The 23,834-nt window shown below is 37.8% G+C and overlaps 1 protein-coding gene across 2 annotated transcripts in view; it reads right to left on the bottom strand.

Annotated features, from left to right (window-relative positions):
• LOC110027163 (mediator of RNA polymerase II transcription subunit 34) overlaps positions 1 to 23,834 on the bottom strand; it is a 102,498-nt gene that overhangs the window by 60,933 nt on the left and 17,731 nt on the right. For both annotated transcript variants that reach the window (XM_020728473.1, XM_020728474.1), the window contains 8 exons: positions 16,556 to 16,702; positions 16,269 to 16,484; positions 13,440 to 13,544; positions 13,242 to 13,346; positions 13,027 to 13,149; positions 12,555 to 12,643; positions 8,903 to 8,939; positions 8,765 to 8,798 (listed from right to left, as the gene is read on the bottom strand). In XM_020728473.1, coding sequence (XP_020584132.1) covers positions 8,765 to 8,798; positions 8,903 to 8,939; positions 12,555 to 12,643; positions 13,027 to 13,149; positions 13,242 to 13,346; positions 13,440 to 13,544; positions 16,269 to 16,484; positions 16,556 to 16,702 — 856 coding nt within the window. The remainder of the gene's footprint in view (positions 1 to 8,764; positions 8,799 to 8,902; positions 8,940 to 12,554; positions 12,644 to 13,026; positions 13,150 to 13,241; positions 13,347 to 13,439; positions 13,545 to 16,268; positions 16,485 to 16,555; positions 16,703 to 23,834) is intronic.

Consider the following 23,834-nt stretch of genomic DNA (forward strand, 5'->3'; position numbering starts at 1 on the left):
ATGATAAACATGTTGAATAATTATAAACCTGCAGGAGTACTTATTATTCTCATGGGATCTCAACTGAACTATAAGATTACTTGAGTGCAAGTCATGAGGTAAGTTTGGGGGTATTGACTTGAGTCAACTTTACGTGATTTTACTTGCATGTTACCATTCTTTTTAATTTTTATTTTACCTTATTTATCATGATTTTATGCTTGTTGAGGATTATTTGTGTTGTTTTACAGTTTATAGGTGTCAAACACACAAAATGGAGTCAAAAAGCGAGAAGCGTGTTGTTTGGCATTGTCACGCTTGATCTAGGCGTGACCACGCCGTCGGATGACCAATATCAAATTTTGAGTGTTTTCATGCCTATTTTGACCCTTTGACAAATTTTTGGACCGATTTAATGCCTCTTCTGGACCTATTGACTCTTTGGAGAGATTATATGTTTATTTTTGACACACAATGTAAAAGCCTAATATAAATACATGTTTATGTTATGATAGATGGAATCTTAGCCTCTTCTTGTCTTTTGAGAGAAAAGGAGAGTTGGAGGTGGCTTGGGCACAAAGGTTGAGGGTGTTTTTCATCTTTATCCCTTTGTATTTCTTATTGTTTCTAAGAGGATATTGTATGAGAGATGAGTTGGAAATTGTGAAAGAGGGAACCAATTATTTTGTAAGTTTTTACCTTCAATTTTTACTTGTAACAATGATTTCGATGAAATATTTTTCCTGCCATTTTTCCAACATGAGTAGCTAAACTTTCTTTCACGCTTCAGTGATTCATTGTATGTGATTTTTATAGTTTTCTAGGATGATTTCTTTCTATGTATCACTTTCTTGAGAAATCAAGACTTTTTATTCTTGTGTTAACTATAGAGTTTAATTTACTTCTGACCTGATCAATTAGAATGTTAACATATTTCATGATCTGTGACTCATACCCGTTGCATAGATAAATAAAACTGTTAACCACAAAATCCGGATAACAATAGACATTTTATCTGAGTTTTCCAACCTAGAAAGGGAATCAGAACAAATCAGCGAAATGTCATAGGGATTGAGGAAGCCTCGACTTCACGGATTTTAGCCTTCTTTTGACCTAAGCATAGACATAAGGAAGACTTCTTATCCTTCTTGACAACAATCACATTAGAGAAAGTCTAGGAATACCATGAATCACCACATTACCTAAATCACAGGAGCGCGAGCCTTACATACCTTGAAGAACATTAGATTTATCTAACAATATTTTCTGTCTTTTCTAAACACTATCTTTTGTTTTCGCTTTCAAGTAGAATTTTAAGAAACCAACTCTTATTTGTGATCACGTTAAAATAGTTTTAAAAGTTTAGTAAACTAGAGATTTACTCTCAGAATAGTTCTTAGCACTTTCCTTGTAAGATCGATATATGGCACTCTTTAACCGCATTATTACTTGACACGTATACTTGCGTTGTGTGACCAACTTACTTTGCGGTAAGTTTTGGCACGTCACCCACCCCTTCCTTTCGTGTAGGAGTTTCCTCTATCTAGTGAGAGTCTATAAATTGTTCTCTGAGTGTAGGGGTCAGTTTTGGCTGTATTTATTTTCAAATTCCGGTGTGGAATCTTTCTCCCTGTTCTACGGTTGTATCTGAGGAGGTGGATATACTCCGACTGTATCCTACTCTAAGATAGTGTTATATTCTTCTCTTTCACCTACCCCAAATCTTCTCCTCCCTTATCCTCAACCACCAGCTTCCCCTTTCATCACCCCAAAACCTAGGCAACCCCCTTTCTTGCAGATCATTATTGTTGTCCAACCCTCCCCCACTTTATCCTAGCACTCAGCCCCCACTTTATCCTAGCACTCGGCCGCCCATTACCTGCAATCGTAACTCGTTTTCCCGCCTTCCTACCTCCTTCCCAACCTCCCCACTGTCCATTGTTGACCACCTACAATCATTCCTACTTGTTGTCCTTACAGCTCTGCACCTCCCCCTCACTGCCACCCACATCCCTTGGCTACCATCATCCATATCCCTCTAGGCGACCCCCACCACCCATTGGGATACATCGTAGGAGTGTTTGCTAGTATAGTTTATGTTTTGTGTTGTTGTGTCCGGTTGCGTAGTGTTATAACCCTATTTCCCTATTTATAAATGTTTGCTTTTGTGTTTCCATTGTTTTTCCTACTAGTAGTTTCAATATCATAAATCTCGGCAACGAAACCCGTTTTTTAGAGTTTGACATAAAATAATTCTAGTTGGGCAATTATAATTTTCATTTTTCTTAGATGAAAGATCATTCTATCTCATTGTCTTTAAGTCTTATCATGGAATAGATTTTTGAAATAGGTATGGCAATATGTTTGTCAAAGTGACAGATTTTGTTGGTTGAAGTGAAGAAATGCATCGGGCTACTATGTGATAGAAAAGTACGCTTAAACTGAAAGGAAAATTTTACAGATGGTGGTGAGACCTACAATGCTCTATGAAGCAGAATGTTGGCCTTTAAAAGAGAAGCACAAAACAAAGTTATGTGTTGCTAAGACGAGAATGATTAGGTGGATGGTGGCTTGACACTTAAAGACAAAATACGAAATGAATATATTTGTGACAGGCTAGGTATAGCTCTAGTGACAGACAAGATTAGAGAGAGTCGTCTTAGATAGTTTGGTCACATTAAACGTCGACTATCTGATAATCTGGTTAGGAGAGTAGATGCTTTAGATTCAACTTATGTTAAAAAAAGCAAAGGTAGACCTAAAAATACTTGAGCATATTGTATAAAAAAAAATTATCTTAGTTTATTAGAATTAACTGAATACATGACACTCAATAGGACGCAATAGATAAAAAGGATTCATGTAGCCAACCCCACTTAGTGGGATAAGGGCTTGTTATTGTTGTTGTTGTTGTTGTATGACAGTATGTTTGTCACTCAATATTTCTAAAAAACATTTAACTCAAGTATTTTGTTTGCTAAAAGATTATTTACTATAATCCTTCATAGATACATAGTGTTACCGCCCTATAATCAACTTCAACACTGCTTCTTATAATTTTTTTTTAACCAAGGATGGATCTTCATTCTTATGTGTCACCAGTCTAATTAGCATTTCAATTTCTTTGTTAGGTGTAATAGGAGAGGCATTTTTCCAAACATTTATTTTACAAAGTGTATGTTTATGTAAAATCTAAATGATAACTCAGGAACCTCATATAAATCCCAGTTAGGAGAACTAGTAAAATGTTAGTCTATAAACTTTTGAAGGCATTTGATTGAAAATCAAGCAGGCAAACAAGACAAGAAAAAAAATATTCATTAATTTCATGTTGTAGAAGTTTCAAATCAAATAGAACTCTATCAGCATTGATATTTACATACATGGAACATTTTAATAGCATTGATTTAAAAAAAACATAAGCCTCATGAGCGTAATCATACATCATCCATTTATTCACCATGTTCAATCCAGTGTCAAACTTTCCTAAGAAAGTGATCAAGATTATGAAGTTATTCTTAAATGGCAGTGCAGCACCAGCTATCATGATCATATTATTGAAGGTATCTAATGAGCACAGATCATGACAACAAACCTTCTCAGCATAATTGAATATGAGTCTATCCAATATAATTGTTAACGGACATGTGAAAAAGTATATGTGGTCATCTTCATTATGAGGTATGGCACTCTCTTAACATGACACCAAAAATTGTATGCATTGTGCACTTTGCTTCTTCTATGAAGAAGATTTCTCAACCTGGTTTTAAAGAAAGCTAATGTAGCAATATTAAATCATATTGAAGACTTTTCATGTCTTCTACTTACCATGTGATGGCCTAGCTTCTTTGTCATAGAAATTACTCCAACCTCCAACATAGGTAGCTTAAGATTGAGAGCTCGCATCTATTTATGTTTCCCTCCTCCCATTCCTCTGTTGTCAGATCTTTCTTCTCAGTATAATTTTTAAAATTTTTTAATCCTTGGACCTACCTGATGTCATGAAGTATCCTTCGCTATTTTTATAAGAAATAGAAAGCGACAATTAATTTCCTTGAAAGCATGCTTCCAAGCCATTGTTGGTGACTGAAATATCACATGTTATTGTTTTGTGATGCTAGTGGCTTGCTTTTCTAATAGTCTTTTCTTGTCATTAGTCCTTGGTTTAGTTGATATTTTTATTTGTTGATCTATCTTAGCTGCTGCTGTCTCGCTTAATATTGTTGATGTTTATTAAGTATAGCTCAACTTCATATTCGCTTATTGACTGGTTTTGATGCTATGGTGTATGGTCAACATAGCACGAGGTTCACATGTTGATGCTCTCTTTTTCCTATGTCTTGCTTATTTGATTGAGTGATTTATGCTACTTTTACTGCTAAACAATCACAGTTTTCAACTTTTATTAAGTTTTAAATGTTAATCCAATAAAAAAGATATTTGTCATCTGACTGGTGAATAATTTACTTGTTGTGATAATGAGCCAAAACTAACGTTAAAACTTGGTACAAATAACTACAATATTACCAAATAAAAGACTTCAACTTGCAGGAAATAGAAGAATCATGGCCTAGACACCCTTTCTTTCTTCACTATCTGAGGTGGGCCTCTCGTGCTACAGAAACAGAATGCCCGTGCATCGGTTCACACGAACAGCACAGAAGCGAACCGACTACCCGTTTTCAATTCCTTTGAAATTTTTAGCCAGATTCCTTTTTTCCATTCATCCTTTCTAATCCTTTCTAATACATGTCTTGTATTAGGGTTTATATTGGAGTTTATTTGTGTTTTTGTTCCAAACAGCCATTGACATACCAGTTTCTCCCTTCTACGATTATATCCAAGAGCGGGTGGTGCTCCAGCTGCACCTCGTTTCAAAGTGGTGATTCTCCTCCAACGGTCAAGTGGTGCTCCAGTTATATCTCACTCCTGACGTGTTTTATCCTCATCTAACCTTCCCCACGCCTTCCTACATCGCTTCCCCTTCATCCAGTTTGTTGTCCCCTTGATGTCATCCCCAAAAAACATCACAGTTTTTACCGCTGACCCTTGCCATCTAGCCCCAGTCCAGCCATGCTCTTCATCCTTAGATGTTGTCCATTGATGTTCCAGCCATCTGAACTGCTTCTCTGCATGGAGTGGATCTAACAAACATTAAAAGAAGAATGAATTCAGATGATTTCCTGAATGGTTGTAAACTGTTGAGTGAATCTTTGAATACAAGGAGGTGTCCGATGACAAAAAATTTAAGTTCACTGCCATCATGCTAAAGAAGAATGCTTCTTTATCAAAGGGGATAATCTAAAGAGAGGAAGAAAGAGAGGGTGGGATAGAATAACATATTGGGAGAAAATGAAGAAGTGATGCAGCGACAATACCTACCTTTACACTACCGCCAAGATATTTTCTTGGAGCTCCCCTACAACGGAAGCTATCAATGGAGGAGTGCACGGTAGAATTTATGCAATTTAAATTGAAGTTTGAGCTGAAGGAGACAGAGAAACTCTTCATAGCTTGGTATTTGGGAGGCCTAAAGCCCGCCATCAATAATGTGGTCCAGCTGCAACCCTATTGAACACTAAAGGACGTGCAGATCTTAGCACTGAAAGTGAAGAGACAGCAAAGCAAGGCAAGTAACCACCGCCACTTAGATAATTACCCACAGTCGGAGACCTAAGGAGGAGCACTCAGGGAGTGGAACAAACTAATCAGGAACATGACAAAGCCACTCCGAATGAGAAGAAGTTTGAGAAGAGTAGCACGAAAACTACAGACCCAGCCAGGAAACAATTCAGTGTCACCATTTTGGACACATCGCTTATAATAGCCTGACGAGCCGAGTTGTATCCTTCGCTGAGCAAAGTACAGTGGAGTGAGCAACGAAAAAAAAAATTTGAAGGACAGAATGAGGAGTATCAGCTTCCACAGGATGAAAGCGAGATGTTGGTAGTCTGACGGTCCTTCAGACTGAGGCTACGAGGGAGCAACAGTGGCTTCACCATAATATATTCTACACAAGCTGCATCGTAAAACAATATGTATGCAGTCTCATCATTAATTATGGGAGTATCACGAATGGGACATTTACACATATAGTGGATAAATTAAGCCTCGTGACTCAGAGACATGCTTTGATGTGGTTGAAGAAGAAAAAGAGAGTCAGCATCGACATGAATTGTCTTGTAGAGTTTTCAATCATGATTCAATTGCAAAATCAGTTATGGTGTGATGTGGTGCCGATGGATGTCTGTCATATTCTATTAGGGAGACCGCGGTAGTTTGACCGTCAGACTCAGCGTGACGTGTTCAGGAACAATTACTCATTCGCCAAGGATGGCAAGCACATAGTCCTACCTTCCGTAGAGCCCGACTTTACAGGTGCCCTTACCATCAGAGAAGTGCCCTTATGATCAATTTTGGTGATGACAGAGAATGGGACGGGAGAGACAGTTTCAGACACTAACTAGCTAGTACAATGAGAGTTTTAGGACATCCTAAATGATAGCTCATCGTGATGGCCACCACCGTTAGCAGAGATCAAGGTTGCTCTCACTTCGAATCAGGTTGAGCTAATATAGGATTACTTTAGGAGGATTCAGCAAAATATACATGCATGCAATCCCAGTTTAGCTCAATAACAAGCTCCCAAAAGGCTGGATCGTTATGAATTGTTGCTAACAAGTGGGGAAAATTCCTCAAGGGTATTGGGAGCGATGCAGCCGACAGTGGGATGTAGGTGCTTCTAAAGTCATAGTTGAAGATCTGTCAACCTCGTGAGGTTACAACAGCTCTGTCAACATCAACATACAGGTAGAAGCTTCGAAGAATGAGGTTGAAGCTCCCCAAATCCCAAGAGACTGACGTGAGCGTCTCCCACTACAGGAACCGAACACGCGTGAGCAAACTCACACGAACGGCACATAGCAAAACCGAGCATTCCATTTTTTATTCCTTTCAAATTTTTAGCAAGTTTCGGTTACCTCCTCCGAGGAGATCTCGTTAGCAACCGTGGGTTACCTCCCGAGCATTCCATTTTTTATTCCTTTCAAATTTTTAGCAAGTTTCTTCTTTTCCTTTCATTCCTAGTGTTTTTCAATATATGTGTTGTATTAGAGTTTAGATTGAAGTTTTTTTTGTGTTTCTGCTCATGACAGCATCGATGCCCCTATTTCTCCCTTCTAGAGTTGTATCAAAAGTGAGTGATGCTCCGATTGTATCTCATTCTAATGTGGTGATTCTCCTCCAAGTGTCGAGTGGTGCTCTGGCGGTATCCCGCTCCTGATATGGTACTTATTCTGTTCTACCCTTCCCCGCCTCTTCCTACATCGCTTGCCTTTCATCAAATTCGATGACCCCTTGTTGTCTTCCCCAGAAAACAGTTCAACCACTATTTTTACCACTATACCCTTCCATCCATCCTTGGTCTAGCCATCCTCTCCCTCCCTAACTGTTTTCCATTGCTGTTCCAACCACCTAAATTGCATCCCTGCAGCCTAGTTGTTGTTCGAGCAAATCCCATGCGCTGCCCTAATTGTTCTCGTCGCTCAGAATTGCGCTTAGCCATTGTTCCTTTGTTGTATAGCCCAAGTATCTCATTGCTACCATTTCTCCAAACCTCGTCGATCACCCTGAGATCCACCCTAGTTTGAGTCTTTGTGTTGTGCTATTGTATTTTTCCCCTCAAGTGTGTTGGTTGTAGCTGTTTATTATCTATTAGTAATAATATTTGTTTTTCTTTTATTGTGATTTGAGTTAACTCTGGTATCACTATCATTTGCCATCACCATCATAGCCTACCAACACTATCGCAATTACGCCACGCCCTCATTTTTAGCACTCTCCATGGTGGAACACTGGAGCCACTTAAGCTTGCACTCACCCTTTTACCTCATCTATTTTGCTTACACCAATTTTACTACTAATGTTCAACACCACAGTTTGCCATACCAATATTACTACTAATTCTTGATCTACGATTTCATTTTTCATGTTTTTCATTGTTGCAGACAAACTGCTAGAATGTTTCCATAGGGATTCCAAGTAGGCAAGGCCAAGGTCAATGAGTGAAGGTCGTAATTTGATTGTGTCGTCGTGGCATATGAAATTGAAAAATGATCATTTTTGGTGGGGGAAAGTAATAACTCAAACCTCTGAAAATTTAAAAAAAACCATGACGAGTGTTTTAGTGTTGACGGCGAGAACAAGACCCAAGCCAGTTTATGAGCGAAAGTCGCACGACTTGATCCAGCAGTTCTCTTTTCTCCCACCTTAAGGATAATGTGCCTTTAAGAGGGGAGTATTATTATGCCGGTACCTATGGGCAATTTAGTAATTTTTCATGTATTATTATTTAGTATAAATAGAGCTAATATGTCTAAGTTTAGGGTTATGCATGAGATTGTTGCCTGGAGTTTTAGGGCTAGGGCTTGGGAGAGATTTCCGAACTTTCAAATTATAACATTTGGGAGAGATCACCTACCTCTCGAATAGTAGGTGCTTGTCTTTATGTATTTATGTTGTATTGCTTTGATTTTGGTGTTTGTGAAATAAGTATGTGTTTGCCCTAATTACTTTTGAGAAATCTATTATGCATCGTATCAGAATTTTAACATAAGGAAATATTTGAAACCTACTGTTTCTAACATCAAATTAATTTCTCTTCAGTCTTACAAAAGGGCATGAAGTTTATGAAAGCAAGACAGGCCTTCAAAAAAGAAAATGAAAATATTAAGGCGACAAGGATGGTAAATTGTATAGAAACAACAAATACTCGAAACTAATATACCATCAGGCTTGTTGATTCCCATTCCAAATGCCACCTGGAATTATATATCAAATAGTCCATTAAGTACATTTGGAGTTATGAAGAGGCTAAGGACAGACAGGAAAAAAATAGTGAGCATCTTGCACAGGCAATACATACCGTACCAACAATAACCTGTAATTTGCTGTTGCTCCATCTGTCCAAAATAAGTCAAAACCAAAATAAAAAAAAATATCAGAATACTCAGTTGTTCCACCTAGTACACGCAAACATCTGAATCAAAAGTAGAAAAGAGAAAAAGAAACTAAAACAAGTAAAATAGTGCAGCTTTCCAAGCAAAAATTCATATTCTGCTGAGTCTTAAATTTACAAAAATGATATTGATAAGTTTTACAGAAATGAGTTAAAATGCTCTAAACTTTCATATTATTCATTTAATTTCAAACAAAAATTCTTCAATAGAATTTCGCATATTTAATCATGGTGAACTACGGAACGCTGCATGCTGCATGCTATGATTCATAACCTTAGTAAGGCTACTTTAATCACATTAGCTGCTGTTCAAAGTGTTAATGACATCTCTTCTTCCCAAGAAATGCACATAAACAATTAAGGTGAGCGGATAAAATAACTAAATTCAAGGTCAATACTCAAAATTAAATGCTAATTCCCTTTCCAATAGAAAAATAAGTGTTATGAAAGCCTTTTGAAACATATTGTGCACCTTTGAAAGACAACAGTTTAGGTGCATGCTGTCCATGCTTATTAGTCCTCTCGAAAATTTTCTCATTTTAATAGAACCCGCAAAGTTCAATATTGATATCATACTGCAAGGAGCAACAAATAATTTAATGATTCAGTTTCTGATTAAGCTTATCTATGCACTCTCTCACCCATGTAAACTTGTAACCATGAAAAGAATAATCTCTTATTCTTTAATAGTTTGAGAAAAACTAAGGGTGAACATTTGGTGTTACTTTCTATTTTAAAATTTTTAAATAATTTTTTACTTCAATTTTTTTATTGTTTAAACATAAAATGAAAAAACTTTTGATATTCTTATGAATTTTCTACTTTTAAAATCAGAGAATAAGAAACATGTTTGATTTTATCATATATTTAACTTTTATTGCTAAACTACGATTCCGGGGAGGGGCAGGGGGGGCGGCGCCGCGGGGCAGGGGTACTACAGGAAAAAACAGCAATAGCTATCGTTCTGGAGGCAACTGCAGCAGGGAAGGACGGTGTGGAGCAGAGACAAGCGATGAAGGAAGGATAAATGACCACCTTAGATAAAGTCAGAGCAGCACTCGACCCTTTGATACAAGAAAAAAATGGAGACGCCGGCGGCTGCCTCAAACAAAGCTCACTACAATACTGAAAACCTAAATCACAAGAAGCAAATATATATCCCCTGGATAACGCACATTGTTAAAAGGAGGCACCAAACCAAAGAGAAGAAGCCTATCGACTCTCCCCTTCCCTGGATCGATTGGTCCAAGCTCTGGAGCGCTTGTCGAACCCGCGAGCGTAGGTTCAGGAGTAGGAGATGCTCTCGCATCACGCTAACAAGGATAAAAATGACAGACAAATCATATCAAATTCATGCGTCCATATAGATAAGTGAAAATTTTAATACATTGGAAAGCAATATCATGCATATATAATCTATAAAAAATAAAAAATTAATCATTCTTTTCATAGAACCATGCAAAACAATTAAATTCAGGTTGCATGCTACTCACCTAAGTTCTAGCCTTAAGTTAAAATTTGTATTCACAGAAATATTTTGATATTTTGATAAAATTTAAGTAATATGAAATTATTAAATTTACATTAAGATAAACGCAACACAAAAAAAATTATCAAACTGTATATTAAATTCATCTAAATATAAACTCAACAGCTTCAAATCCTAATAAGAAATTTAAACATAACACCATATTCTGAGCCAATTAGAAGACATAGCAAAAGGAGAGTAAATGAACAACTTATAATATTATAATTCATACCGTATTTTTACAGTACCTTTAGCCATTTAATAATAAAATTATTGACTTCAAAAACAAAACTTAAAGCCTCATAGTTCACAATAAAATGCATTAAAAATGTAATAATTCTCATATGCTCTTTAAAATGCTATAGGAAAATGAGATTCCCTTCTTTGAAACTTAGAATTCACATTTAATTGAAAAGGAAAGGTTCTATCAAGCTGGTTATCTTGCAAAAATGTTGCCATCAGTCTCCAACATTAACATTGGCCTCAAGGGTTAGCTTTGGTCTCTAACATTGGTTTTCGTCTTCGTCATTGACATTGACCTCAGCCTTGGTGTCACATCACAAGAGCGAAAGGGAAGGATAGAAATGGTGGGGGCAAAGTAAAACCTAATGCAGCATCAAGGTCAGCAATGAGGGGTAAAAGAAAACGGAGTTGCTTTAAAAATATAGAAAACATGTTTTATCAGCTTTTAGTGTTTTTTAAAATTATTTTAAATTTATTTACAAACAAATAAAAATGAGTAAACAAACATATTTTATTATTTTTTTTTATTTTTTAAAAACAAAAACATAGAGCATAAAATAAAAATTGAATACAAACAGCGCCTGAGACTATCTTCAAGGAATTTAGGATTTGCAAAAGCAATTTCTTCCACTATATCATTATTTCGAGCGGCAAATAGGGTTGCAATCGACTAGGGTCGAGTCAAGTATGTCATGGATTGGACTTAGCATGGGCAAATTATAAGTTATTCATGTTCAGTTTGAGCTTGAGGCTTGAGTCGACTTTCACATATATGTTCAAATTTGGCTTGCTTAAATTTTGTAATGATTATACTTGATTTTTATTGGACTTGTTTATATTAAATGAACAAGATAAAAATTTGCATGAGTATTTAATTTTTTTATGTTAAATTTAAAATTTGATTTGTACTTGAACTTTCATAAAGCTAATTCAAATGAATTCTTAATTTTTATATAAATTTATTAACAAATAATTTTATAAATCTAAATAAATAAACAATTGAATAAAACTCAAATTAACATCTATCTAGTTTATATCAAATAATAAAATAAAATATAAGCAGTAAGTAAGCTTTCTTGCATTCAAATAATAATAACAACAAAATAGAAAAATAAGAAATTGTATTAAATTTATATGCATATTGATATTAAATTATAATATATTATTAATAAATATGTAATTAAATATGTTTTAATTAGTCAAAGTTTATTTAAATAATATATCAATCAAATAAAAAGCATTTAACAAGTTATTTGTTGAACGACAAACGAGCTTATTCGTGAAAATTAATAAATGAGTTTGACTACGTTCAAATTTTATTTATTTAACCTTCAAGTTCTAAAAAAAATGTTAAACTTGTTTATGTACTAATTTGAACAAACATGATTGAGTATTAATCGAACTTAGTTCAAGTTGTTTATCAAGTGCATTGCATCTTTTACAACCCAATGGAAAAGAATAAAGTCCCAGAAATAAAAATTGTTTGCAATTTGCTTAAATCTTCTTATAAACACTATATGTAATAAATTTGCCCAAATAGCTCTATACAAAACACCCTCCAAACTTCTATTGGCTGAAGCATCATGCAATATGTTAGGCATTAGGCCTTCAAACAAATTTAACAAGTGCCTCCATGCTCAAAAAAAAAAATCATGCCTATTCTAAGAGTCAACCATAAAATGAGAAAATTGATTAAAGAGAACAACTGGACTCGATAAAAATAGTGCTAGGTAGCAAAAAGGTAACATTGATATTTAGATTCTTATCCCAAAACATCTCCATACTCACCGAAGATGAACTTTCTCTCGAGCAACCACATCCATATCAGCGTGATAATAGTCTGCTGATATACCATGTTCTCTCAATTCCTTTGCAACCTGTATGCCCAATATTCATGTGGAATAATTATGAGCAAGCATTTGCAAAATCAGAAATTTACATGCAGATAAATTATGAAGCAGACAACGTGCTGTTGTTACACTCAACTCAACCTCATGCAACTAATTTACATAAAAAGACAGTATTTTAACCATTTAAAAAAAAAATAGCATGTGGCTTAGGAATCTTATTCATATTTCTAAAAGGATCTCATAGATTTTAAACACTTTGCATTAGATACACAAGCACTTCTAGTAGTAGCTTAAAGTAGACAGCAAAAGCCAAGTAAAGAATTCTTCATAATTTAGTATTTTTAAAAGTGGACAGAGATTTCCATACATACAGAAAAAGGAGTAAAATCTAATGAGAAATATCCACAAACCTGCTCGCATTCCTTTCTAGAAAAGCAATAAACTATCCCTGATTCATTGTTGGTATAAGATGATCTTATATATTCTGCAATTTGATCAATGACCACCTTGCCAACTGATACCTTTTCATGGACCTTTTCCTCGAAGGATACAAAGAATAAGATAAACAGACAACTACAATCTGCTGAAAACATATATGAAATCCAAAATTCCAAGGGCTTCACACCTTGTAGAACAGGTTGGGCCTGTTGACTGTACTTGTGAACTTTACACATTTAGGAATATGCAGCATTTCCAGTAGATCTGTTTGGACCTTGTAAGTCGCAGTTGCCTACAAGTTCTAAGTCATTAATTAAGAGTATCAATCAGCATGGCATCAAATTTCTTAATCAGAAACTGCCAATTAGCATCAATAGGAACATACAGTTAAAGCAATCAGAGGAACATGAGGAAATTGAATCTTCAGAATACCAAGATTCTTATAGTCTGGGCGAAAATCATGTCCCCACTGACTACAGCAATGTGCTTCCTGCAAAATCGCAATGATCAGCATAGGTAAGATGAGAATTTGGATATTGAGATATTGATAATTTAGAGAATGAAGACATGAAAAAACACTTTCAAAAAAAGAGAGCGTGTCATCCAAGAACAAGGTTTTAGTATAATGGTGTATATTAACATAATTCTGTCTAATTAAGCAAACATCTGTTTTCCGAACTTTCTGAGGAAACAGGGAGACCAATATGAAAAAATGAGAAAATCGGACACTATTACTCCTACATATGACGGTTGATGTTAATGTGAAGGTTCATTATCTTCAAGAATGAAAATTGCAATATCACAGCTTGAACGGAGTGGCCTCCCAGCTATTATACTGGGAAAAATTATTTCTTAAGATTTCATTTCATTACCAAATTGCAAATTAAGCTTATCTTGGCATCATGACATTAAGAAAATGTCTAATTCGCATGTGTCCATGCTTTTACGATGTACCATACTTTAACTGTAAGGAATATTGCAATAAAAAGGCAAGATGCAACCCAGCTAGACAGGCCAATCCTCTTAGAGAGGGGGAGGGGGGCCACCGCCCCCTTATTCCTTTCCTTTTATCCCTTTTTTTTTTCTTTCCTTTCTTCCTCTTCCTATTTTCTTTCCCAGGTCTTTTCCTAATTTTTCCTAAAAGCCTAAATCATGCTTTTATTCTCCTTCCCTAATTTAAACATTTTCTTAAATATGAGATTTTGATTTTATTATTATTCTCCATTCTTAATTTAAATGTTTCCTAAATTAGGGTCAAATCTTTTATAAATAGGAGTTGAAGTGTCTAGTGTCAGGGGTCTTGATGTGTCTAGTATTAGTGGTCTTTATTTTGAAATCTGAATTCAATTTTGTCGGAGTTTTTTCCCTCTCAAGGGTTGTATCCGATGACTTGGAAAGCGCTCCGGTTGTAACCCCATACAAGTGGTGATTATCTTTGTTGTTCTGACCACTACACACTGTCCCGCAGTCTGCCAACGACCCAGCCATCCTCCAGCAGCGTCGGCCACCTCCCTGCAAGCCAAACAGTCGCCTGATTCCCTTGCAGCTTCACTGCATGCAATTCACAGCTTTTTGCTGCCCTTCCAGACACCTCTGCGGCAGTCACCTACAGTTCACAGTCCACTCGCTGCCTTCCAGCCACCTCCATTGCATCCACATCCATCACAGCTCCTTGCTGGCCTTTCAGTGCCCCTCCCGCCTCCTGCCACCTCACTCACAGCAGGCCGCAGCCTCAGTCAGGTCTTCCCAGCGCCTCCAGCCACTGCTCCCTCCTTTCTGGAGCTCAAGACCTTCCTCTACCCCAACTCCTCGTCTTTGGCCGTTATCCGTGCCTCCGCTCCTCGGCTTCGGCCGTCGTTCATGCCTCCATTCCTCGGCTCCAGCAGCCATCCTTGCCCCCTCCGGATTTCACCCTTAAACGACATTTTCCGCTCCTTCCAAATGCGGTCCGACGCCTCGAAGAGCGCTGACTTGCTCCCCGCTTCTACTTGACATCACTCTAGCCTTCACCGCAGCTATTACTCCAGTACCACCTCTCCGGATTCCCCCCTCATTGAGCTTGTTGTGTCTTTATTTATTGAGTCTTGTTTGTCTTACATTTTGATTTATGCGGTGTCTTTCTTTTCTTTTGAGTCGGCGTTGTAATCATCCCTTTAAAGTTATAAATAAATTCTTGTCTTGCATCATGGTTTGGGTTCTCCAGTATCAAAGCATCTTAGTTCAAGAACAAAAACAAGGAATAAAATTGAGCAAAAAATATTGCATTTGTCTTACATTCATTACATTAACAAGCTATATATAAAATGATGGTGCTAATTAAAAACTAAGGAGAATAATTGAAAATGATACAGTTAATAATCCTAGAAATATATCATTCAGGCTATGAATAGGCAGATCACATGCTTCACATTCCTGCCTGCTGTTTTGTTCTCTAATATACAATTTCAATTTCTAGAATAATCATGACAGTATGAATGAGCTATGTACAGGGGGGAAACATCCCTACGAGGTGACCTGGTAAGAAGAAGAGATAACACTGTCTGCTCCTCACTGGGACTGCCAGATGAGCATGATTATCGTATGGCTCACATCCCAAATGTAAATAGACAAGTTTAGAATAAGATAAAAGAAACAGAGGCACATGGAAAAATCCAAATGGATAAGATATGTTTATTTGATTATTTTGGGTGTTTAACCTACATCTTTTACTGACAGCAGCGGTTTAGCATTGGTATTAGGTTGCATTGCTACAAAACAAAACTTCAGGCTTTATTTTCTTTCTTGTGTATGCGGTTAAACTTTAAAAGGGTGGGAAGGTGGTGGCTCAGTGTCTTAGCTCAGAATCAATTTAATCTTTATAGAAAGCTCTGGCTTGGGCTAGCCAGAAAGTTACAAAAAAAAACGCCAGAGCATAAAGTGCTGAAGGTGTCGTTCAGAAGAAGTGGTCGAAGAAAATGAATTCAGTTATCATTTTACTCGTTCAAAAAATTTGAAAGGACTCTTAACACTTACAACAATGAATAAGGAAAAAAATAAATCCTTTTCCTTGCCACAAATATGTTCAACCAAAATAACAGAAATTCTAATAATCTGGATGTCCAATCATACGCCCCATATAAAAATGTATCAGTCCAGACTTGAAAAATGAGAGAGCCAGAAGAAACAATTGTATATTAAATGTCACGATTTTATATTTAAGATGACAAAAGCTTACATCAATAGAAATAAGAGAGAGACGCCCAGCATTATGGCATTTTTCAAGCTTAGACATAAATCTCTTGCTCTTTGATATCTTTTCAGGCGTAACATACAACATTCTAAGATCACCATCACCTTTCTCTAGAGCCTTGTATATAAATTTTTCATCATCTTTACTAGTTGCTGAAGTCAGCATGTAAGCTGGAATTCCCAGAGCCATCAATCCCATAACCTGAGTCAGTACTAACATCAAATCAAGCTGTAACAATATAAAATCTGATTAAAGGAATATGGCGCCACAACCTGATCTTGTATAAGAGATAGCAAAGGACTGACAATGAGGGTGATTCCATCACGCAGGATAGCAGGAAGTTGGTAACAAAGGCTCTTGCCACCTCCTGCGGCCATTATAACCAAAACATCTCTCCCGCTCATCACAGCATTTATAATCTGGCAAAAGTCACAAACAATAAGCAATATTATTAAAAAAAACAACCAACTCATTAGGGAAATTTAAGCAAGATTCAAAAGTTCTGTTCGATCATCAAACTAACTTGATTGTGAAAAGGTAAGAATAGAAAGAAACTTTAAAGAGAATATTTTTCAAATAAGCACACCCTTTTCCTGTGGTCATGTTTGTTCTTATGCGCCCAAGAGACCGTAGAGCATTAACTGAAATTAAAATACTCTGTGAGCATACGTGCACTATTGACACAGGGAATTAGTGATAAATTTTATATATTGAGAATCACCAACAAAGACAATTTGGACAGACACAAAAAGAACAAAAGAATGGGAATCATAACATCTGAATTTCCATGATTCTACATCAGGATAAGATTAAATAAAGTTTTGTATCATGAGACAGGAAATTTTAAGGTGCAAGTTGGTTCGTTAACGAGTTTATCATGGATAATAAGCTGTGATGGTAATGGAATGTTAATAAGGTATAAAATAGCTCAATAGACGTAGAAAAGAAATGAGCAACAAGTTGACAATGAGTAAGAGCATAATGGAAAGTGTCAATCAGCATTAGGAAGGAATTTATTTCCTTTCTTCAAAATATATTTCACAAATTGGGTTTCCTATAAGCAAAAAATAATATTCGTTCTAAAATTTCTACAAGGAATCAAAGTCGTTGCATCACTCTGCTCCTCTTCTTGTCACTTCTGCTCGAAGTCAAAGTTGTTATTTATCTTGACTTGTTGCTGCTCTTCGGTTCGATGTTGTTCCCTGCACTCATTGTTTGAATCGTGTGTTTGAATCGATCGTCCTCTGCGTGTTGTCTATGTATTTTGAATCAACTTCCAAGACAAATAATCAATCTGTTTCTACCATTAATGATGACAAATTCATATATATCTTTGACGATGTCACTCGAAGATGCCATTCAGTGTTGTCAATCACCTCACGAATGATTCGAGTCGTTGCTTCCACTAGCTCATCGTCCGACACTTTTGCCCAAACAAAACAGACAATCTGTGTCTTCCTATCGATCACGAGGTAACTGCAATCATTTTCTCACGCTCTTCGCTCTTCCAGCTCTTCAGTCTAAGGACAGACGATTTGTTCGAACAGAGTGCAAATGATTGTTCCTATGTGGTTCGCTAGCATTTGCAGTGATCTCTTCTTGTGGTTTCGCTACATTAGCACAACAGAATGGTTGTGGATCACTCACTCAGCTCACCCTCTTCGACCACTGTAGCGAAAAGATCAGGTACTGCAATTGAGTCGAGTTACCCACCCTAACCATCCACTAATGAGTCTCTGGCATATGTAGATTTAGTGCCTCGTGTTGTGCCTAGCTCGTTGAAATCTAGACCTGCACAACTCCCTATTGTTCTTGTTTGCTCATCTAGTGAAGCAGTCGAATTAAGGGCCCTCTTGCTTCTGTTTGTGCAATAGGTCTTCCTGACTTGAGTTTAACAAGCTTATCATGGTCAATCATGGTACGGCTTCATAATCTTCTTCCTCAGAAGTCACATCCAGATCTGAGCCTACGTCTTTAGTCCCTATCATATCTTACAATAACAAATTAAAATTCAGCCCATTCACTAGGGGCAAATTGAAGCACTGCAGAAAATATTCAGTAATAGTTCTAATCTGAAAAAACCGCATAGTCGGCTATAAAACATCGTATCAGTCTGTTAATATTGGGACAGAGAACAGAATTTGATAGATACACAACCAAAAAACACGTCGATTAGAGAGGTCTGGAACAAAAAGTGAACAGATGTGCACAACACAAAAATCCAAGAAAATACTATTTGACATGTAAAAACCCAAGAAAGCAAAAAAACTATAGAGCTACAACGCACCAAAAATTTCACTATTAAATAAGGAGAAATTTACATATCACACCATGCTCAGAGTCTCTCTACAAGCCTGAAACTCACATACACACATCCTCTCTCGATCGTACAAGAGAAAAACGCATAAATCCAACACACAACGTGCTGAACTACTAGCCTTATCCCGTTCTTATTACATGTACTGTCGGGAGATACCTACCTCATATTGAAGTTGAAGACTTAAATCCCGGTCGAAAGAGAAACTGCTCCTAGCGTTGGAGCTCCACTCCCGAGTGTTGTCTTTCCACAAGCTCTATCTAGAGTCATTCTTTTGGGCACTAGATAGCTCATCCCATGTGTCGAGTTTCTAATGCCTTCGTTTCTAAACATGACAACGAAGATACCACAACATAGTTGTGCCACTTCTATGTGCTCGAATTCCAACCGCTCGAGTTCCAGATGAAGCTTATACCTGAGCACCATACCAGGCACCTGATTTCTGAGCATTCTAATTGTGGGCGCTTGGGCTCCCCTACTAATATTGAGGCACCAGGTCTAGCGCTGGACTTCTACTGCTAGCACCAGAATTCCATCGTTGGATGTGTTCTGCTACAGGGCACTTCTAGCCCAGTCAGGCTCCACACATAATAATCTCCCACTTGGAGACCGATTGCACCCAATTACTCTCATCCATAACTTATCATCATCATAGTCAAGTATTGTAGTGTGACTCACCTCTAGACTCAACCTTCTTGAACTCCCACTGAAGCCACATGTAGCTTTAAATTCTCAATAATCAACATCTTAGACAATATATATGTAGTATTCTAAGCTGTGTGTATCTTATCGAAGAATAACTACACATCTTATATAAGAGAATGAATAAATTGATACCTCAGCTGAACATATTGTCCTGGGATGAAAAGCGATACTTTTAATTAGATGAATCACACACATATTGTCACTATAAAGCTTTTCAATATCTTGCTCCTTGTCTAGTTCCGTCATAAAGCTCTGCAGGCAAATCATCTTCTTGCTTGCCTAAGTGAAAATACCATACTTGGCTTCTGTAGTTGAAAGTGCAACAATCACTTGCAGTCAAGAAACCCAACTCACTATTGTGTTTCCCAAAGTAAAGATATACATTGTTGTATTTCTTTCATCATCTATATCCAATGTCAAAACTAAATCTACATATCATTGTAGATTAATCCATACACTTCCAAAACAAAGTGCATTGTTGATCGTTTCTCTCAAGTATCTGACAATCCACTTCACCACCTCTTAATGATGTTTGTTTGAATTATCCATATACCTGTTGATTACTCTTAATACATGTCCAATATTTGATCTTGCATATATAATCGCATGCAGCAAACTTCCAACAACTGATGCATAAGAGGTTCTTCACATCTTTGCTTGCTCTGATTTAGACTTATGTGATAGTTCCTTAGATAGCCTGAAGTTCCTTAGATATGTTTTAGATATTTGAAAAACGTCGGTGGAGGAATTCTAAACTCAGAAAAACAATCAAAAACTCCCTAACCTAAGTAAATACCACCCGTCAGTCTCCCAGAGTTGGGGGAGCTTCGACTAATTCAACGAAGCTTCTGCATCCTCAAAGTATGGTGTCAGGTTCGTGATATTGAACGTGACTAAAATATTGTTAGTGCCCTAGTAGGCCAATCTTATATGTGTTGTTATTCAGTTTCTGAAGTATTCTGAAAGGTCCATCTGCTCTGGGCTTAAGCTTTCCGAATGTTTCATGATGTCGAAGAGTAGGATTCCATAGGCCAAATGCTATTGCTACATCATCCATTATTGGTGGACTTGCAACACCAAGATTCACAACCAAGCACATGGCACGTCGACCATTATTGCAGCGACCATTCTCGAAGAACTTATTATGACACCACTTTTTCCTTTTGAGGAGCAATAGGAAGCTAGTCGACCCCCCGGATTGGTTCCCTCTACCCTTTTATAGCATCCTTCCCCTCCCGGATGGCTCAAAGTAAACATTGATGGTGCACTACTGCCTTCTTGAGTGGCCGGTATCAGCGTTATTGTTTGAGATGAAAGGGGAGTTGGTCATATTGCTACGGAGCTTCTTTTTGAGCATAGGGACAGCGCCCAAGTTGAACTCCAAGCCATCAAATCCTTCCAAAAATATATGCCAATCAAGGATGCTTGAGTGTCGAGGCATCATCATAAAGGGCGATAATGCTAATATCATGCATTTCTTGACATCTACGATGAAGCAGCACCTAATTTGGCATTTCTTTCGTCTTTCAAACAAGTCTCATTTTTCCATACACCTCGTGGTTGTAGTATTGTGATTGTAGTAGGGCAGCCTATTTTTTGTGCCAAGCGTGCCCTTGGTGGCTCTTTTATTTTGATGCATGTAGATGACGATAGAAAATTTTCCACCATACTTGTAGATTACAAGTCTAACACTGCCGTTGCCAGTCCCAAGCCCGGATGAGAAAAGTGGAGGGTTGCGTTAGGTAGTCGACAGCCAGCAGCGTAAAACTTGTTAGGTAGTCGACAGCCAGCGTAAAACTTGTCGAAAAAATCATGACTTGAAGATTACAAGTCTCTTTTTTATACATCATAGATACATACATATATAGTTTTGTACCATTTTGATATAGTAATGCAAATGGACAATTTTACGAAAATTTTTCCTTCATTAGCCAAATTCACAAGACGTCTCCTTCTTGGAACAACAGCTTCTTCTTGGACTTATTCACATGTGTTTGATATTTGTAATTCTGCTTAGCAATCTCCTTGCAACCTTCTCGCTAAGTTTCTTAATCTCGTAAACCTGTTGTCGGAAAGAGAGGTACCAACTCACGCGATGTAAGCAGATTGAACCCGTGTACAATCTCAAATAGAGTGCATCCTATAGCCTGACTCACAGATTTGTTGTAGGCGAACTCGTCTTGAGTTAAAATGAGATCCCACTGCTTGATACTATTCCGCACGAAGTATCTCAGAAGGTTTCCTAAACTTTTGTTCCTACCTCTGTTTGACCGTTCATTTGTGGACGAGCTGCTAAACTGAATTGGAGCTTGTTGTCTAGCTTTCCCCACAAAGTACTCCAGAAGAGGCTTAGAAATTTGACGACTCTGTCAGCGGTAATGGTCCTGAGAATCCCATGCAACCTCACGATCTCCCTGAAATATAAATCGACAATATGAGATACGTCCAGAGTCTGTGGCAGGGTACGAAATGCATCGCCTTCAAGAATCGGCCCACCATAGCCATACAGAGTAATTGTTCCTCTATGTCCTCGGGTGACCCACCATGAAGTCCATACTAACATTCACCGACGACGCCGCTGGTACTGGTAATGGGGTGTACAACCCCGCATTCTGCCCTCTCGTCTTTGCCAGATGGCAAATCCTGCATTGCATGATGTGTTGCTCCACATCTCTCGTCGGTTGGGGCCAAAAGAAATGTTCCCTCAAGAGGGCGAGTCTTATCTCCGCCAAAATGTCCTGTTAATACTCTATTGTGACTCTCTTGAAAAATGTCCTCTATCAATGTGCACCTGAGAATGCACAATGGACTCTACTGGAATAAGTAGTCATATGCCTGGTAATACTGCTCGGTCTGCTTCTCCTGGCATTGCTCCCTGATTTCCTTGAAGTCTTTGTCTGCTTTTGTACAAATCTTACAGCCTCAAAACCAACAACTCGTGTCAGCATTGTTGTGATCAACAAGTGACGGCGACTCGGTACGTCTGCTACATGGTTCTGCTCCCCGCCTTGTGATCAAGCACGAATTGGAACGATGCTAGAAATTCCACCCAAGTGGTGCGTCGGCCCTTCAGTTTGTTTTGGCTATTGAGAAATTTCAAGACCTCAAGATTCGTAAATTGCATGAATTCGTTCATCGGCAGATGACTCCAATGCTTCAAAGCTCGTACAAAATCATAAAATTCCTTGCCACATGTTGAGTATTTTCCCCTAAATTCATTCTGCTTTTTACTGAAAAAGGTGGTGGGTGGCCCCTTGACTCAACACTGCCTCTATCCCCATGCCAGATGCATCACACTCTACCTCGAAAAGCTGGTTGAAGTCTGGTAAGGCTGGCACTGACACCCGAGTCACTTTCTACTTCATGGTGTCTAAGCTAATCTGAGCTGCCACTATCAAGTGAACTTCTTCCCTTTTAAAAGCTTTGTCAGAGGGGCGATGATAGTGCTGAAATTCCATACGAATCTCCGGTAGAACAATGCTAGCCCGAGAAACTGCCTCAACTCGATGAACGATTGTGGTGCGGTCAAGCTTATAATGGCCTTGATCTTCGTAGTTTCCATCTGAAATCCCGCACTAGTCCTGATAAAACCCAAAAAGCATATCATGTCAGTCATGAAGTAGCACATCTTTGGATGGGCATATAATTGCTCCGCTCGCAATACCTCAAACACTGCCCTTAAGTGTTGTAAGTGCTTCTCCTAAGATCGGTTGTACACAAAAATTTAGTCGAATTAGACCACCAAAAATTTCCCAATGTGAGGCTGGAACACCTGGTTCATCAACCTCATAAAAGTGCTAGGCGTGTTTGACAAGTTGAATGGCATAATTGTCCACTCGATAACTCATCTCGTGTTTTGAAAGTGATCTTTTACTAGTTTCCTAGGCCCATTCGTACTTGGTGGTACCTACTGCGTAAATCGATCTTGAAAAAGATGACAGCTCTGTGTAGCTGATCCAAAAGATCATCCAAGTGAGAATGGCAAATCGGTACTTGATGGTAATTTTTTTTGATGGCTCTGTTGTCGATGCACAACCTCCATGCCCCGTCTTTCTTGGGAACCATTAATGCGAAAACATCGTAGGGGCTACCACTCTCTCTAACTCAACAAGATCTTACACCTGTCAGTGCAACTCCTCATACTCTATCAGTCTTAAAATATAAGAGGGTCGATTGGCAACACTAATCCTGGTATGAGATTTATGGCATGTTGAATATCCCTCAGTGACGGCAATCCCTCAGGAAGATTGTCGGTCAACACGTCCTAAAAGTCAAGTAATTATGGTTGGAACAACATCCATGTCACATTTGCCATCTCTGTCCCCTGGAGTAGGACTAAGGCTAGTGCTACTCGCGCATCTCAAACTGATTAGCATTAAACTTGCACTCGAGACCAATGATTTCTCCGTGTCACCTACCCATATTGTATCCTTAACCAGTAAAAACACAATGTACTTCCTATCCTTCTTCAAAGTATAGGTATTCTTGAAGTTGTCGTGCCTTGCGGTCAAACTGTCAAGGCCTCCCCA

Source organism: Phalaenopsis equestris, unplaced genomic scaffold (assembly GCF_001263595.1).
Source record: "Phalaenopsis equestris unplaced genomic scaffold, ASM126359v1 Scaffold000417, whole genome shotgun sequence".
Taxonomy (NCBI): Eukaryota; Viridiplantae; Streptophyta; class Magnoliopsida; order Asparagales; family Orchidaceae; genus Phalaenopsis; species Phalaenopsis equestris.